Raw genomic sequence first — 18,570 nt, forward strand, 5'->3', positions numbered from 1 at the left:
TGGAACAGCTGAGAGCTTGCCTCGCACATAGCTCAAGGTTTCACAGTGGATTCAGATTGCCTTCTTTTTCTTTCTCCTTTCCGTTTTGATTCAAGCAGCTGTCTCTGACTGGGTTAAATACCAGAGAGAGGTGTTAAATGATATGAGCTTATATTTGGTTTATATATATACATATATGTGTGTGTGTGTGTGTATAAATCCACTCACTGCACTTATCAATGTAGCTTTTCTCTCTCCCCTCCCTCTCTATCACCAAAAGGATTTACTACACTAATCCCAGCACCTGTCTCTGCCTGGGACAGTTTTTTTTTTAAAAAGGGTCAGGAACAGTGGAGGGTGAAATAGTCCCGTGTGCTTTTTGCTGTCCTAGATGAGAATGGATCCTCAGTGCACCTAATGCCAGGAACCTACATCTTTTTTTGGCTTCTTTGTGCTGACTGCTTCCTCCCTTTATGCCCATTAGTGCATTCTCTTCTTCCTGGCTGTCACTCTGTCGCTTCTGAGAACTGCAGGAGAGTTGTTTTCAGCTGGCTGTCCTAATTTAGGAACTTGTGGTATTCCATGTGCAACTAGACTTAGCAGTGCAGAAAAGACTGGGGAAGGGTGACCTGAACCCAGTCAAGCAGCCTATGTGTACGTTAAATTGAGCACTCTGTGTATGTATGTCTCATGAGGCCTGAGCCAAGTGTTGTTAGGATAACTAGAAACGGGTGTTTAAGACTGTAAGAGGGGAAAAAACAGTGCTCCCAGTTCGTTTACTTTGTTTGCAGCTGAAGAAGCCCTTGGCTATGTATGGTGTATATTGTATGGATTACCAATACCCAGTTGTCCAGGTAAGTAGAAGACAATTGCAAATTATTACCTCTTCACAGTTACATTCATAGAACATTGTGTGTTTTGTGTTACTTTTTCAAAATTCAGTTCTTTTTGCGTGGTACAGATTTAATTTCTTTTTCCCCCCAAAGTAACATGACAAATTGAACATGACAAATTGAAGTTGAAATTGGGATCTGGATAGAATGTCTGAGGAAAAGGTTCTCTGGGAAGACTTTGCATTTTAAGAATGCATCTCTTTTCATGCTTTTTAAGTAGTGAAAATAGCTTTGTCACTGCTAAATTCATATGAAGTTCCTTAAGACGCACCTATTGGTTAATGGAAGCTGCAAAAGTAAAAAGTGTGTGACTTTAATATAACTTTTGTCTAGCTTCAGCTATTAGAAGAATTGGCCTCTCATCAAGAGTTCATTCTGCAAGTTTTTATATCCCAAATATTCTGAGCTATTCAGTATTTCTAGTGCCCAAGATCAGTGTTAATCTCCTAATAGAAACATATGCAATATACAGGAAAACCTTAAATGCTAAAATCTGCATTAAATTTTAGCATACTATTCAGGGGAAGAGGGTGTGCATTAAACACAAATATCTCTTAAATCCAAATAAATGATGTTTGTATCAGTGTATGTTATTTGTGTAGTTATTATAACAGATGTTTTCAAGTGAAAAATTGTACCATTTTATTCAAAGTTTGTTACTCTGAGATGCATTAAATTGCAACAAGTGATTTAAATTACTTAAAGAATATATAGCCATAAAGCTAAGAGTATTTGGTGTCAATATTCATTTATTTTACTTTCAGTATAGGGATGGGCAGCCCCAGAGGCATATGCTCCAAACCCTTCCAGTCTTAGGGGCCTCCAGAATTGGGCTGCTAAAAACTGCTGAGAAAAAAAATCCAGCCTCCATCAGAGCAAGTGAGCTCCTTCATTACAGTGACAGCTCCACTCCCAACTGCACTTCAGTCCTCAGCCTAGATAGATGATGGATGGATGGATGGATGGAAGTTATTTTAGATTATTTTATGGACTATCTTGAGTTTGCCAGTGGCTAAGTGCATAACACAAAATTATTAGCTTTATTTCAATGTGGCATATTATAGGAACCCTTTCATTGTAGTATACAAACCATGCGTTGTTACTTAAGAAACCAAGTAAATTGTGGCTTGGTCAATAAATCATAGTTACACAAAAGATGATGTCTGGAACCAATCATTATACCTTTCCAAGTCTGAATAATCACACCTTACCTTTTCCAGTGTCACATTAAAAGGTCTATTTTATTGCAGTGGCTGTTTTTAAGGTCTGCGCCCTATTAACCTTTCTCTGTATGTCCCTAGGAACAAACATATAGAACACTGCACTATAACTTCTAATCCATTAAAATTATTCTAGTTTCATTTTAAAGCACTGTTTTTTAATAATAAGCATACAAAGTATAATCATTCTAAAAACCAAGTCTGGAAGATTATATTGTACTTGTAGCATGAACAAAGTTTTATCTAGCATGAACAATTGATATTTTATATGAAGTGGTAATGAATTAGTTTTTGCAATCAAAAGGGATTTTATTTGGAACTGTATTGATTAAAATTGGGCAATCAATTACCATATGTCCTTTTGTTTCAGGTTAATCTTATTTCCAAATATATTCATTTTTGTTATATACTTTATTGTTAGTGGTAGAACCTAAGAACCTAACATTGCACTAAATAGTAGTGATAAAACTTAATTTCTGCTTTACATGTGTTTAATCATTTTCATAATATATTTCCTTAAAGAATTCTGAAATAATATGATTTTACATTTCTGGCATTATCTATAAAATGCTTTGATTTTTCCATGTTTCTGCTGTTTTTATTTTGCAAATATTGGAGCTGTTTGTGAGTATTTGGTTGAATTGGAAGACAGTCTACAAACTAAGAAGTATAAAAATAAGATAAATTACAGAGTCAGGTTTTGAACAGCGTTAAACTTATTACTTGAAGAATTAAATAATAAGATGCTCTGGCGGACTTTGCAAAGTTTGAATTTTTGATATTGGCTTTTTATTTTTACAAATAACCAGGAGATGTTTACTGGATTTCTTAAATTTCTCACTAATTCCCAGAAGATTTTGTATCCTTCTTAGTAGCTTAATTGCAATTGTACAAACTCTTGGAAGAGAGACTTCATAGTTACTTCTCTTTTGATAGCAGAAATCATGCAGTCTTGATGTTCAGAATTGAGTTTACATTATGAACCCTAAAGCTACATCTCAAGATGAGAAAGATTTGGCAGAAAAGTTAATGGAAAAGTTCCATTAACTTCTGGGTAGAAGTCTTCCTAATGATACTGGTCAATCAATAATATAAAGAGTACATTCATTTTAGATGATTCAAAAAAAGTATGCCTTTATTCAGAAGATAAGTAAAAATAATATGTTATACTTCTATACATTAAATGTGTAATTGGCTTGTTATTAATTTTGATGATATTTCTTCAGAGTTATCAGGTTGAACCAGTATAATTCAGATAATAAATTAATATCTATATCTCAATGTGAAATTTATTATTTCAATTCTTCTGCCAAAGTTTTTTGCTACTTGTAAGACGGTTAAATTAAAGCAACATTTCATTAGTCTAAAAATTATAGATATAATTTTGGATAACAGAAAAATACAGTAAAGTGTACTATAGCTGCCCGCATACTGTGAACCATAAGATAGTAGCAATGTCTTCTTTTCTCTCGTAATAATCCCAAAGAAGTAAAACAAGGGGGTTGCTGAGTTTGGGGAGAGCTATTATCTGCTTACACGTATTCTGGTGGGATGCCTCCTAAGCCACTGATGTTTCAGTCCTGCTGGACTTTCACTAGTGGACTATGCATATTTGTTTATTTAAAGGTAAACATGTAGCTTTCCCCTGTTCAGTCATGTCTGAGTCTAGAGGGTAGTACTCATTTCTTAGCCAAGGGTGCCAACATTGTCCGAAGACATTTCCATGCCCACCATGACTATACGCCAGGGCACACACTGTTACCCACTGAAGTGGTACCTATTTATCTACTCACATCTACATGCTTTCATACTGCTAATTGGGCAGGAGTTGGCAATTAATGGGAGCTTACCCCTTCATGCAGCACTCAGGTTTTGAACCGGGCTGCCAGCTTTCCAGATGACAAGCTCAGGGTCTTTAACTTCTAAGCTATCACACACCCCATTTATTTATAGACTACCAGTTCTAATAGTAATTAATAACTTTTGTTGTTAAATGCATCTCCTACTCAACAAAGGATTGTACATCCTTGCTCAATATTATAAATATATTGTTATAGCCTAACAGTTTAGATACTACATTCTCTAAAGCCTAGAGTCGTCAAACCTTGAATCTTCAAGGTCAGAGTTGCTTGATGATAAGATGGTTGGCATATAAATTTAATAAATGTCAAGAAGTTCTTAGATCACTGTGTCATGAAAATAAAATAATATTCATCACATTCTAAAGCCAATCTGCAGTATGGTTGGCAAGGATCATCTGCTGATGGTCTTTATGCTGCCATCACTACTGTTCCTGGGGTCTCTTCTAATATTTGGCTAAGTATGTGGCAACTGTCATTGTAATTATCTAGAATGATGCTCCATTGCCTTGTTCCACCAAACCATGGAAACTTCCTAGTATTCACTGGAGAACTATTGCTGTTGTCATATTACTAAACCTATGTGAGTGTCTCCTCAGTGCATAGAAATATATAAGAGGAGAAATAGCCTGACAATATATGCAGCTACTCTTCCAAAAATGCTTGAAAGATTACAATTACTTACAATATGTTAACAAGTTGCTCCACTTACGGATTTGATCTGTACCTGCAGGTCAGAAGACTCTTAGCTATTAGCTACACCTTTCATTCCTCGCTCACTTTGTTATTGTTTTTGTTTGGATAACTTTTGGCAAATACAGGATATAAGACTATGACTGGATTCATAAGTTGCTATAAGCCAACTGAGTGCTTTGCGCAAAATGCAAATGTGAACCCAGTCATTGTGGCTTGTAATTGAAATAATTTATTGCTTAACATACGTATGTGTCAGCTCAGCTACATTTTTCCAAGTTTGGCATTCCAGATGTAGAATTATAGTTCATATCTAACAGTTCCAGTAATTATGGAAGTTGTAGTCTAACAAGCCTTGGAACTAAAAAGTTGTCTAGGCTCAGGTGAACTGGATAATTCTTGTTTTTAAATTGAGTGATAACCTTGAAGTTTCTAAAATGGATACATTGAACCAAAGATTAAAAAGGACAGTTGTTCTCTTTTCTTACTAATTCTCATTCTACATGCTTTTCTCTCTCATAGTTATTGTAATATTGTTTGGGGATTATGCCAGAGGTAAGAATGACTTTGATGTTGAACCAAAAGCTACATGAAATAGTGATCTTAAGATTGCAGGCTATTATTCTCTGGTCTAAGGAATAGAAAGAGACTAATAGGGGAGTGGTATCTCTGTGGAATAGCAACCAGAAAGAATATATAGGTAGGCTGGTCTGTAGTTTTTACTGCATGCTCTAAATGTTTATTATAGAATTTGCACAAATAGAAATGGACTCGATCATCTGAATCTCACATATTAAGTGAGGAAGATTGCCTTGATACAGCATTTACAGCCCATATTTGTGTAAAATCTGTATCTCTGCATTTATCAAGTATATGGAAATTGTGCCCACTGTTTATTTGCTTGTAAGTTATTGGTCCTTCACTTATACAGCATTTTGTGAATTGTGTTTAAGCTATAATATATAATTTTATTCCATTTTTTGTTTTGCTTATGAATGCATTTTGCACAGTTCTCTGTGATTTCACAGAGTTGGATTTAGCATTGCTTTCAGTTTGATGTTGAAACAGATTAAGTTTGCTTATTAGGTAAGGTTAAAAAAAGAATAAAGTAAAATCTCAGGATAAATATCTGCTTGCTTTTTTAATTTATAAGGTTCCAGTAATACATATGACACTTAACAAAACAACATAAACTAAAGGTAAAGGTAAAGGTTCCCCCGCACATGCGTGCTAGTCGTTTCCGACTCTAGGGGCCGATGCTCATCTCCATTTCAAAGCCGAAGAGCCAGCGCTTGTCCGAGGACGTCTCCGTGGTCATGTGGCCGGCATGACTAGACGCCAAAGGCACACGGAACGCTGTTACCTTCCCACCGTAGTGGTCCCTATTTTTCTACTTGCATTTTTACGTGCTTTCAAAGTGCTAGGTTGGCAGAAGCATAAACTAAAGCCAAGTCTAAATTTATTTAGTCAATTTGTTTTCTTTTACCTGCTACCCTATTTGTATTTTAGTCTATATTTGTATAATTCTTGTGTGGCCGCCTCCTTCCAACAGTATCGAGTACAATATGTTAAATATTAACATCTTCAGAGTTGGCCATACAGCAAACCTACACTGAAATGCTTACATTTGATTGTTTTACAAAGTGGTGACTCAAAGGTGTGCAACAGCCATGATAGAACAAATATCATATGCAAAAATGGCTCTAAACTATGCTGAGCATTTCAGATATTTAGTTGTGATTCATCAGAGACTAAGAGAGCAAATGGATAGAGAGATATGGAAGGCAGGTTCATATGTGAATTAATCCTGAGTTTTTCCATAGAAGGTGGCAATTCCAGCAGACTGACTTGAGCTGTGGTCATGTGGCAGTGGTAGAATTCAAACACCTGAACAAGCAGTTTTCTGCGTGGACGCTGCTTCCAGAAGTCTGTTCTGGGCCTGGGCCTCTGAGGCCCAGAATGGACTTCTGGAAGTGGCATCCACGCACTTCCAGTGGGCCGTTCTGGGCCTTGCAAAAAAGGGCTAGAGCTTCAGCCAGTTTGCCGAAGTCAACAAAAAATTAGCTACCAATTTGCCGAACCAGTGCGAACCGGCTGAATCCCACCATTGTCATGTATACAAAGAAGATAGCTTCTTGAATGGTTGATCCATTTAATCTGTAGAATTGTGAATAGGACTGTAGCCTGAGAAAACATGATACATCATGTTATATGCACAAGGTTGGAATATCATGTTTAAAAGTCTGAAGAAACAGTGTTATATAGTCAAACAGCATTATGTATATTCTAATCATTTGGGATTAAAATTTGAAAAAAATCTCAAGAACTAAATACACTCAATTAGCTGACCAGAACACTGCAAAAGTGAGAGGGAAATAGAATGTATTGTTCAGAAAGAAGATAGTTCACCAGTTAAAATATTGAAGAAAATTGCAACATTTATTGCAGTTGTCAGAAATTACCTATTCATTTGAATAGGCAATAAATGTATTTTGGGTAGTCAGAAACTACATCCCTTCCAAAAATAAAAATTCCAAGGGTTACCCGATGTATAAAGGGGATGCAGTGGCTCAGTGGGTTAGGACGCTGAGCTTGTCGATCAGAAGGTCAGCAGTTTGGCGGGTCGAATCCCGAGTGCCGTGTAACAGAGTGAGCGCCTGTAACTCGTCCCAGCTTCTGCCAACCTAGCAGTTCAAAAGCACGTAAAAATGCAAGTAGAAAAATAGGGACCACTGTGGTGGGTGGTAACAGCGTTCCGTGCACCTTTGGCGTCTAGTCATGCTGGCCACATGACCATGGAGACGTCCTCGGACAAGCGCTGGCTCTTCGGCTTTGAAACAGAGCTGAGCACCAGCCCCTAGAGTCAGAAACGACTAGCACGCATGTGCGGGGGAACCTTTACCTTTTTACCCGATGTATATGGGCGAGTGAATTTGTTTTGTAATGGAACTGATCTTTTGCTGTCTTAAGCTGTACATCTCTTCATTTTCCAAAAGAAACGACCATTTGAACAAAAGAATGTTGATATTTCATAAACAAGTATCTGATGGTATATCTGTGTGAAGGGTTCAAGAAAAGTGATGTCAGAGATCTATAATGTCTTCTCCATTTTATTCCACTGATAACTAAAATTTGAAGTCATTTTGCATCTTTTATTCCTTTTATTACATTGAAAAATGCAACAGTGTGATATAGCTTTAAACTTTAATGCTAGTCATTGTGTTAGGTGGGCTTTTTCATGTTGTCTCATATGTTCTGTTCTTTTCCTCTGCACTCATCTCAAAAAGCTAAACAGAATCAGATGTAGTCAATGTTGGAATGGAGAAACCAACATGAAATACTGTAGTGTATGCTGGACTTGGATGATGAAGACATCTGAAAAAACGGTCCTGGAAAGCCTCTTCCTCTTCCCATACTGTTGCCTAGAAAACTGTGTGTCGTGAAGCACAAAAAGGAGGCTTTATCGTTTTAGAGATTGATATATGACATCAAAATTCCTTCAGAGGATGCAGTTGTTCTATAGGTCACTTGAGCAACTTTGTACTTTTGAATTTAAAGATGAATATTTTTTGTTATGGATTAATGTTAAGTATTTTCATGGCAGAAGCCAAAGCCTACAATTTACTGGGCTCACATAAGTAAGCTATCAAGATACAGGGGGCAATTCCAGTAGAGAACTGGATTAAAGTAAAATGAATCCAAACTCATCCTTAAAAGCACAGCAGAGATTCCTGAGCATTCGTTCCTTTGAAAAACCTTCACTGCTGGTGTTCTTTGCTCACTGGATGGTTCCTGTCAGTAGACTGGAAACTCAGCCCTTGCAAAATGCGGGGTTTGGGGATGGGGAAAATACGCCTTCGTCGTAGTCTCGCCGTGAGGCCAGGGTTTTCCCCGACGAGGGAAGAATGAATGACACGTTGGCACGAGGGGGAGATGCTAGCGCAGGTAGTCCTTTTGTGCAGGGAAAGAGCCAACGGGTTTAGGGAAGCCGAAGAGGGCCCTTTTGTTTGAGATGTGCTACCGGCGCCCGTCTCCCCACCCTTCTCGGCGTTTTCGCTTACAGCCCCTTAGCCCACTCCCGAGACCAATCCTCGGTTGCGCGCACAGCCCGGGAAGAAGATGCCAGCAGCCTCCCAGCAGCCCCTGTGTTTGACTCCCAAGCTGGCTCTGCACCCGTCCAGGCGGGGACGGGGAGGGAGGAGGAGGAGGAGGAGGAGGCGGGCCTTGGCTCTGATTAATTACCTTAGGCCAGGGGTCGGCAACCTCGGCTCTTTTATGACTCGTGGACTTCAACTCCCAGAATTCCTGAGCCAGCTATGCTGGCTCAGGAATTCTGGGAGTTGAAGTCCACGAGTCATAAAAGAGCCGAGGTTGCCGACCCCTGCCTTAGGCATTCGGGGGGTGGAGCTTCTCTCAGCCATCTGGCTGAGAGATGGGAGGGAGCTGCGGAGAAGGCGGGCGGGGGAGAGACGGAGAGGAAGAGAAAAGAAAGGAAGAAACACGAGAGAAAGGAAGGCAAGAGAATCACGCTCCAGGGGAACTCCCCCTCCCTCTCTCGGTTGCCACTCGGAGACGGGGCGAAGAGCAAAAGAGGCGAGCAGGTTTTGCCACAGCCCCACCTGGCGGAAGGGATTTTCCTCCCCTCTCCTCCACACCCTCCCGCTTTGGTTTATGGAGAAAAAGAAAATGGTCACTCAGGTAAGGCTGTGCGTGGCTCCTGCGCCGGTCCTCTTCCCGCGCAGTCCGGGGAATGAGACTCGGGCGTGTGTGCCTTGCTTTCTGCCTCCTGCAGAAAGAAGAGCCGTGGCGAGAAGGCCACTCGGCCGCTCCTCAATGGAAGGAGTGGACTTCGAGCGTCTTCCCTGAGCTGCAGGGGGATAGCTGTAGTGTAGGTGGAGCGTGGATGCGCAGCCATCCCTTCTTTGCTCCGTAGATTCCTGTTTCCTGTGCTGTGCAGCTGCAGCTCAGGAAAGACCCTGCGGGGATTTGTCCACCTCTTTGTCTTCATGTGGAGGCAGGCAGGCGGGCGGAACTGCAGAGGTAGGAAAGGATAGCAGTTGCCTTGCCACCAAATAATATTGGCACAAGGGGTTTCCTTCTGCAACCCTTCCAGAGAATCCATTCGTTCCGATCCAACTGATCTCATGCCTGCATTCATTTCCTTCCTAAATGAATCCTACTAGATTCTGGAGGATTGTAGTTAGTTATTCCTTCTGGCTGCTTAGGGTTTCCTTAGAGAAAGAGAAAATGAGATGGAATTTGATAATGTCATATCTGATGGTGGGTAGTGATGTGAGGATCCTTGCAGATCCTCGTATTCTACTCAGGCTTCTCTTAGGCACCCTTCTGCATACCACAGCCTGTGGATGGGCTTCCATGCAGATTTAGCTGAATCTGCATTTCAATTACTTTCTTGTTACAAAGGTAATTCCCCCACCCTCAGCCCCATTTTTACAGGTGCCTTGCTTGTGCTTGAATGCCCATTGAGCACAGGCTCTTGGCAACTATACATAGACACATGAAAGCAGTTGCTTATCATTTTCCCAAGGAAGCAGAGAAGCAGCGCTTGGGCTGAATGCAAGAGATGATTTCTCAAGGAATAATAAGGAGCTTACTTATTTTTCCTGACTTTCTTTTCTAAGAATCGTTTAAATTCTTTATGTGTGGCTTTTTTTAAAAAAAAATATGGAAACCTCCTACTTGACATAGAGGGGGAGGGGAGACAGTTAAATAGACAAGGTCAGGAAACAGCATCATTACAGCCAGGTAGCCTTTACTGTTAGTAGTTATATAATGGTCTGCAGTGCCATACATGGATAGATATCTCTTAGAGTAAGGAGATATTTTTAAGGGGGAAAATTATGAGGATTTTTTTGCCATTTAATTAAAATTTTAAAAGACCACTATCATTTGACATAATTTTTACAATGTTGCGTAAGTGTAATTTTTAGTGGTAAGAGGCATCATATACTTCTCTCTTTAAGGGGCAAGATTAATGTCCTAGGAGATGATTCTTCTAAGTAGTGGCAGCAGTTTGACTTCCTTAGTCAGCAGACTTGCAGTGAATTCAGTGGCTCAGAGGCAGAGAGGTCTCTATCCATTAATCCAAATTGCAGATTTCCCTCCTCTGCTGATCACATTCATTATTTATATATTTCCTTTTTATCTTGGATGTGGATCTTGAGACTGCTGGGGCTTCTTTATGCCATCTAAAAGTGAAAGCTTTAAAATAATTTTGTATTTTTTTTCTCCTTTTAACATATCTTCTGTAATTATGAGCAACCTTTTTGTACACTGTCCCAGTATATCATATATGGTATTGTCCAAAGTTGTTTTCCTATATATAAATTTAATAACATGGTATAAACTGATAGTTCATAGATGGTCTAGCTAAGAAACGCCCACCACAAAAAGATGGCATATTTGAGGGAAAGTGAAAATACTTGTACTTCAGATGAAAAATGAAAAGGCTACTTGCTTATGAAAGGAAGGTTGGAAGACTGTATAGGTTATTGTATAGAGAATGAAAAAAGTTTTTGCATGACTTTTGAAAGGAGAGAGCTGATATTATTCAAAAAATGATTAACTGACTGTGACCTTCATGTGTGGTTTCTAATATATGTATTGAGTATGCATATCATTTTTATATTTGACATTTAATATAATATTTATATTACATATATGTAATATATGTAAGAATATTTTGAAATATCACATCAGTAAATTAGAATTTTGGTTGGGTAAGTTAATATGACTATAACTGATTCAAGAAGGAGGAAGTTCTAGTTTATCCTTAATATTCCTATTTCTCTGTGCTGGTCTTTGACATAATGTTTTACCAGAATACACTCATTTTTCTACTTTAGATTTGAGCATTCTGGTGAGAATTGCAAGTCATGTGTCAATAAGACTTTGTACTGGATTTATAAAAGGTGATTAGGACCAGCACCTTAATACCGTTAAGGTTTTCTTCTTTCAAAGAATGTATAAATGGGCAGAAAATATAATAACAGCAGTTGCATTGATCACTGACAGTGGAAGTCTGTTTTGGTTTCCAAAAACATTCTTGTAGAAATCTTTGGTAGCAAGGAAATATTACCATGTGTGCAATTAATAATACTATATGACAGTTGTTATTTATTTATTTATTTATTTATTTTAATTCCATTTATATCCTGCCCTTCTCCGAAGACTCAGGGCGGCTTACAAGCTTAGCAGTAGCCTTCATTCTATGTATATGCCTGCTTATTAGGGCTTTCATACACCCCCCCAAGCGGCATTATTACAAAGTCAGCTTAATTGCCCCCAACAATCTGGGTCCTCATTTTACCTACCTCGGAAGGATGGAAGGCTGAGTCAACCTTGAGCCTGGTGGGATGCGAACCTGCACTAATTGCAGGCAGCTGGTGTTACTTAAGGAGGCATTAGCCCACTGCTCCACCAAGGCTATTATGAAGGGCATACTTATTGCTAACATCTTCAGTTAAGAACTAATTTATTTTGAAAGAGAACTATCATTATACGTTAAACAGACTTGTTTCCCCTCCTTCAGGGTGGAGGATTTTTTCATTTTTATGGTATTCCTGGATTTACAGGTAGTCCTCAATTTAATGACCACAATTGGGATCAAAATTTCTGTTCTTAAGTAATGTAGTTGTCAATGAGTCACACCCTATTTCACACTTTCTTTTTGCCATGGTTGTTAAGTGAATTGCATGGTTGTTAAACATGGTTGTTAAAATCTGGCTTCTCCCATTGACTTAGCTCAGGGGTAGGCAACCTCGGCTCTTTTATGACTCATGGACTTCAACTCCCAGAATTCCTGAGCCATAGCTGGCTCAGGAATTCTGGGAGTTGAAGTCCATGAGTCATAAAAGAGCCGAGGTTGCCTAGCCCTGACTTAGCTAGTCAGGAGCCAGCTGGGGAGGTTGCAGATGGCATTCATCACAGGGCCTCAGGAATGCTGCAGCCCTCATAAATAACTTGCCCGTTGCCAAGTGCCCTCATTCTGATCACATGACGGGGGATCCTGGCATAGTTGTAAGTATGGGGACTGGTCGTAAGCAGTTCAGTGCCATTGTAGCTTTGAACATTTGTAAATCGAGGACTACCTGCATCGATAATCAGAGATTTCCCATTCCTGGTTCCATTCAGTTTTTGTCCTCATACAAACGTGAACTGATTCAGAAGGAACAGAAAAGAATTAAGGATTTTACTCTAGGTAAAATGTACTTGCAGTTTGTATTCTACTGTATTACCGCATGTCTGGTATACTAGAGAAATATATTTAAATATACATGACAATTCTTTATCAGTAAGCTATCACTAAACTAGATTTGGGCAGGGTGCCAAAATAGTATTTGGTTCCTGGAAATGTTTTGAACAAGAAATCCACATTTATAATTATTTATGAAACTTCCATTGTGCTAGACAAAATGTTGCTCTAATTTGATTATCTTGTGCTTAATGTGGGTTGAGGGGGGGGGAAGGGGAGAAGTTGGTATCACTTAAGGGAGTGTTCTTAATTTTTTTTCGGCTATGCTGTAAAATTGCTACCTTCTGGAGGAGCAAAAAGCGCAAATTCTCTTTCTTTTTTTTTTCTTGGACAGTGCAGTGCTTTGCTGGCGTTTTATTTAGGATCTGTTTCCAATCAGTGCTGAGACTGTGGGGGAAGGCACTGAGCTTTCACAGAACGGGGAAAAAAAGTGTGCTTCCCCTTTACGCTGTTCAGCAAGTCCATGTGGCAGTCCTGGAGTGTGTTCCTGTGCAGTGAATCACCCCTTCCATTGTCCGCTCCCCTTCTCTCCTTGCTTGGAGGAATGAAGCCCTTCCTTCACCTGGGCTGTGGTCTACTTACAGTTTGTACTTTTAGATAAGGGTGGGGAAATGTTAGCTGTAATCAAAAGCCAGAGGGAACTGTTCCTTTTGAAGATGTGCTCCTCCGAAGCTGCTATTCTTCTCTGGCTGGGGGGTGGCGCTCCAGCCTTTCCTGGTAGGGTATAGGTCAGGGGTAAGCAACCTCGGCTCTTTTATGACTCGTGGACTTCAACTCCCAGAATTCCTGAGTCAGCTACGCTGACTCAGGAATTCTGGGAGTTGAAGTCCACGAGTCATAAAAGAGCCAAGGTTGCCTACCCCTGGTATAGGTAATAGTGTTGCAGGAGAGTGGGCTGTGATGGGTGGAGCAGCTGGCATTCCCTTTTGTGGAAATTCAGAATAATCTTGCAAGATTATTCATCTCCATTTTGTAAGTCCTCCCAAAGTGACTGGACTCCATTCTGTCAGCACAGCTTTCCCCTTTCCCCACCCCCTCTTCTCAAGGGCTGCAGCTAGTAGCATTTATATTGGCATCTGCTTGACTTGCTGAACTGTGCCCAGAACTCAGAGAGGTGTTGGCTTTATGAATTCAAGACTTGCTAGGGTAGGGTTTTTTTTTCCAATTTAAAAAAAAATAAATTCAGCAGCTGCCTCATATTTTCCAACAGCTTTTCTTCTATGATAACCCATTCCTTGCCAGGCTCCTCCGCCAGCTCATGACAAACAACTGTAGCCAGACATGGCAATCTCTGCCTGCTTCTTATGAAAACTCAAATGCAGGAGTTCCTTAAATGGAGATTTGATTTAAATCAGAGCAACATTCTGCTTGGCAGTGTTTGTTCTGACTCATTGGAGACTCTGTGTGCTGATCCCATCCCCCCATCTTCTCTGCTGCCCATATCTGTGTTCTGATCTTTCCCTGCTCACTCTACAGTAAAGACCAAACCAGATAAATATATATTTGTTACCCTTGTAATAGGATTAGTGCAGGGACAATGGGGGGAATTGCAAGGGGATTGTAAAAAATAAAATGCAACAGATTCTACAACATGGAATTATCTTCTTTGTTTATGCTCAAAAAAGTACACAGGGAAACCTGACATGCCTCCTCCGCTTACCATATGTTGCAGGATCACCTCTGTGCCGCCGCGCCCCCCCCCCCCAGCAACACATTATTACTTTTTGGTTACTTTTTTTCTTTCAGAGACTAACCACCAACAATATCAGGGATTTCAACAGTTTATAAGTTTCTGTTTATGGTTGTCACCTGCACATAACAAGACCTTTCTTGATGTGTTTCTCATTTCTCTCATTTCCTCTTTTGATTCAAGCTTCTCTGATTATGTATTCTTCTCTTTGTTGTTGTCAGATAATTCAGTTGTTTGAATTGACCTTCAGGTGTCTTTGCCAATACAGCAATGGGGCTTTTCATAAAAGTTAATTGTTGTTGTTTTTTTGGCAAGGATTGTTTTGATCCATTTGTTGGTAAGTGTGTGGTGTAGGATGATATTGGCACTCTCTTTCTGTGTCGCAATAGTTCATCTTGACTATCACATTACTGTGACCTGTTAGAAATATTAGGTCTGGTAGTCTAGGTTTCAGTATAGGTGGCAAGTTATTAAATGAAATTCAGCTAATTAATTGATCCAAGAGGTAGACATTAAGGCCACTAGAAAGAACTATACTTCTGAAAAGAACTGGGATCCTTGGAACATTATTATACTGTGGTGTGTGGTCCTCCAGAGTGTTTGTTATGATGATATTCTTTAATCCTAGGAAAATTATGATGATTATGATTATGATGTTGGAAGGGACCTTGGAGGTCATCTAGTCCAACCCCTTGCTCAGACAGAAAACACCATACCATTTCAGACAAATGACTGTCCAGTCTCTTCTTAAAAACTTCCAGTGTTGGAGCATATATTAAATGATATTAAAGCTTTCTAAGCTTGGTTTTAAAAAAAATCTATGTATGGCTGGCTAGTAAAAATGCCAGGGATCCTTATTGGGTAAATTGCAATAAATTTGGCGAAATAGCTTCAGGTGTTTCACTACCTTTTGTACTGGAGCTTCTTTTAATGAAAGTAAAGGGTACAGAAAGTGCCATTTGCTGAAATTCATGATCCAAGGTGTATAATTTCATATATTTCTTGTTGACATTAGATTACTTTATAGATAGAGCCTAGGGTTGAAATAAGGGGCACTTTTATCTCTCTTACTAGGAAAGTAAGTTGTGATGGCTAGATTAAAAATGTAAAGTATTGGTTCAATATTATTTGAAGAAGGGTTCCTACATGATTTATTAATTTAATTGATTATTGGCTATTAACTGATATGGAAACATTGAGGGCCACCTGTAGAACATATTCTGCCTATGCTGATAAAGCATGATTTCTATATGATGGCTAAAGTTCCTGAGAATTAATACCTGTGTCTTCTAATTAGGAAGTCTGGTTTGTTTGTGAGAATAGCAATTTGAAGACTTGGTATCTCTCAGGGCATTTCTGACTAATTGGAAGCTAGCCTATATAACCAATTGCTTTTGGTTCTCTTTCCAACTTTTGTTTGATTATCCATGGGCTAGTTTTATAAATATTAAAAAATATATGCTGTATTTTGTACCTCAATATAGTATACAAAGTAGGTAAATGTAGGCTATTATAGTCTCACTCTCAACCATAGAAAATCCTGTCTCCTTCCAGGCTATTGAGATGTTATCATATAAATGCATTGACATTGTCATGATCTTTGTATCTGCATCTTTGAAACATGCTTTTTAATGAATGCCATGTTTCTTAGGTATGTTAAATATATATTGCGATGTTGAATGGAATGAAAGTAAAATCAGAAAGATATATACTGTATTGTTCTCCAATATATCAATAATCCTTCAAAATACTTTTTAAGGCGAAGTCCATTTTGAACAATTAGAGGCAAACATTTCCCCCCTTCTCAATGTTAACCTGTATCTAAGGCATACTTCATTTTGTTTAGCTAAGCCATGCAAACACAATTCTTGATGATAGGAGTGGCAAATGGGGAACAGGGTTATTAACCCTTTATGGTGAGTGGCCTGAGTTGTCATTATATGAACTGTGAGAAAAGGAGTATCTAACTCTTCCTTGCTTATTTTGTGATGTTTTCTCCTCCACCCCTTCCCCCCAGGGACTTTTCCTTAGGGACTTTTATTACACCATCTCTCCTCCAATTGAACTTGCTAGTGTCATGTTTGCAGCTAAATCTCTTATTACTGATTATTTTAGTTTTGATTTGGGTAGCTTATTCTGTCAGTTTCAGAATATAAATTGCCCTAGACTAATTTGGATTAATAATTCTTCATTTTGTACAATGTTCCATTATATGGTAATTCTCTGCAGCATAAGAAAGTATTGTGTTAGACTGTACATAAAATTATACTATGAAATACATGCAGAAACTGTTCAGCTGTTTTGGGTTTCTCTTCCCATTCTATGCATAGATTGAATGCATTTTATTTTAATAACATTAAAGTTAATTAACTTTTATTAATTGAGTATATTAGGCTTTAGAGTTCTTTCAAGGACTTCTGACAAACCAGGTTAAAAATCAATTATATCTAAAGAAAATACTTAAGTGCCCAAGAAGGAATCAATAATCTATCGGAGTGTGATTGTTTCTTGTTTCAGAGGAACCATAAAACACAGATGTAAAGCTAATACATTATGCCTTGCTCCAGTTAGTATTGGAGCAAACAGTTTAGAAATTGACTATTAAAATATTTTGATTAATCAAAAAGGTGTTCTATTACTTAAAAGTACATGTTTGCCAGTTTTAATAAATTATTAAAAAGTGTAGTTAATAAGCATTGCATTATTTTTGAGGCTGTACTTTTAAGATGTCTGTTGTGTAATTGTTTCATTTAAAAATATGCTTTTTTCTTAGAGTTAATATTATAATACTAATCAACCAGAATTTATTTTAGTTCTGATTTGGGGAAGCTTGTTCTATCAATGGCAGCCAAAGTTATTTTGTTAGGCAAACATACATACATATCCTGCCTTTATTATTTTTATAAATAATGCAAGGCAACATACATATCTAATACTCCTCCCTCCATTTTCCCTGCAACAACCTTATGAGGTGAGCTGGCTTGAGAGTGTGACTGGTATAAAGTCACCCAACCAACTTTCATGCCTAAGGCAGGACTAGAATTTACAATTTCCTGATTTCTAGCCTGTTACCTTAACCACTAGATCAAACTTTTGCTAGTTAAATTGTGATAATGCTAAAATTGATTAAACTTGTATGCGGCCCATCTTCCAATAACTGTGGATGGCTCACAACAATCAAATAAAAAAAATAGAATCAAATAAAATATGGTAAGCACAAAGGGCCAGATTGAATGAATCAAGGGATCTAACTCTCCCTCTCCAAAGGCCAGGGTGAAGAGACCTTCACTGCTGTTCTGAAGAACAACAGAGTGGGGTCCATCTGAATCTTGGGAGGAACCTCATTCCAAACAGCAGGCAGTACTACAGAAAAGTCATGGTTCTGGGCTCCTAATAGATGACATTGTTTAAGGAACACACCAACCAGCAGACACTATGGGAAACAGTCCTTCAGGTACCTAGGCCCCGTGCCATGAAGAGCTTTATAGGTAACAACTGAATCAGACTCAAAAGCAAAGTGGCAATCACTGCTTCTCCTGTTAAATGGGCATTATACTGAGGTATGCCCTTCACTACTTGCCCTGCTGCATTCTGGATCAGTTGAAGCTTCAAGGGCTTCAAGGACAGCCCCGTGTAAAGCATGTTGCAGTAGTCATGCTGTGAGGTAATGAGGACATGAATGATTATATGAAGGGCCCCTAGTCTGTGAAAGGGTGCAACTGGTATACAGGTAGTCCTTGATTTACAACTATTTGTTTAGCGACCGTTCAAAGTTACAATGGCACTGAAAAAAGTAAAGGTACAGAAAGGCTATAAAGAATCTACTCTAGGCTTTTGTGGTTGTTCAGCTCCTTCAAAGGTCTTTTGACCCCCAAATTCTAACTTTTTCTGTCTTCCACAGCATTATGTGCTGTGAAATGTGCCCCCACGCCCCTTTGGTCACTTTGTTCTGGATATTTTG

The 18,570-nt window shown here is 38.9% G+C and overlaps 1 protein-coding gene across 7 annotated transcripts in view; it reads left to right on the forward strand.

Moving 5' to 3' along the window:
- Positions 1 to 18,570, forward strand: part of RBFOX2 (RNA binding fox-1 homolog 2) — a 188,971-nt gene that overhangs the window by 86,256 nt on the left and 84,145 nt on the right. Inside the window, exon 1 of one of the 7 annotated variants that reach the window (XM_081330750.1) lies at positions 596 to 833. The exons of 5 other annotated variants lie outside the window; for them this stretch is intronic. In XM_081330750.1, the coding sequence (XP_081186876.1) occupies positions 789 to 833 (45 nt within the window). In that variant the 5' untranslated portion in view covers positions 596 to 788. Of the gene's footprint in view, positions 1 to 595; positions 834 to 9,079; positions 9,343 to 18,570 lie in introns of those variants that run through there. One more of the 7 variants, XM_081330751.1, reaches the window with a different exon arrangement.

Source organism: Vipera berus, assembly GCF_964194415.1.
Source record: "Vipera berus genome assembly, chromosome: 6".
NCBI classification, from domain to species: domain Eukaryota; kingdom Metazoa; phylum Chordata; class Lepidosauria; order Squamata; family Viperidae; genus Vipera; species Vipera berus.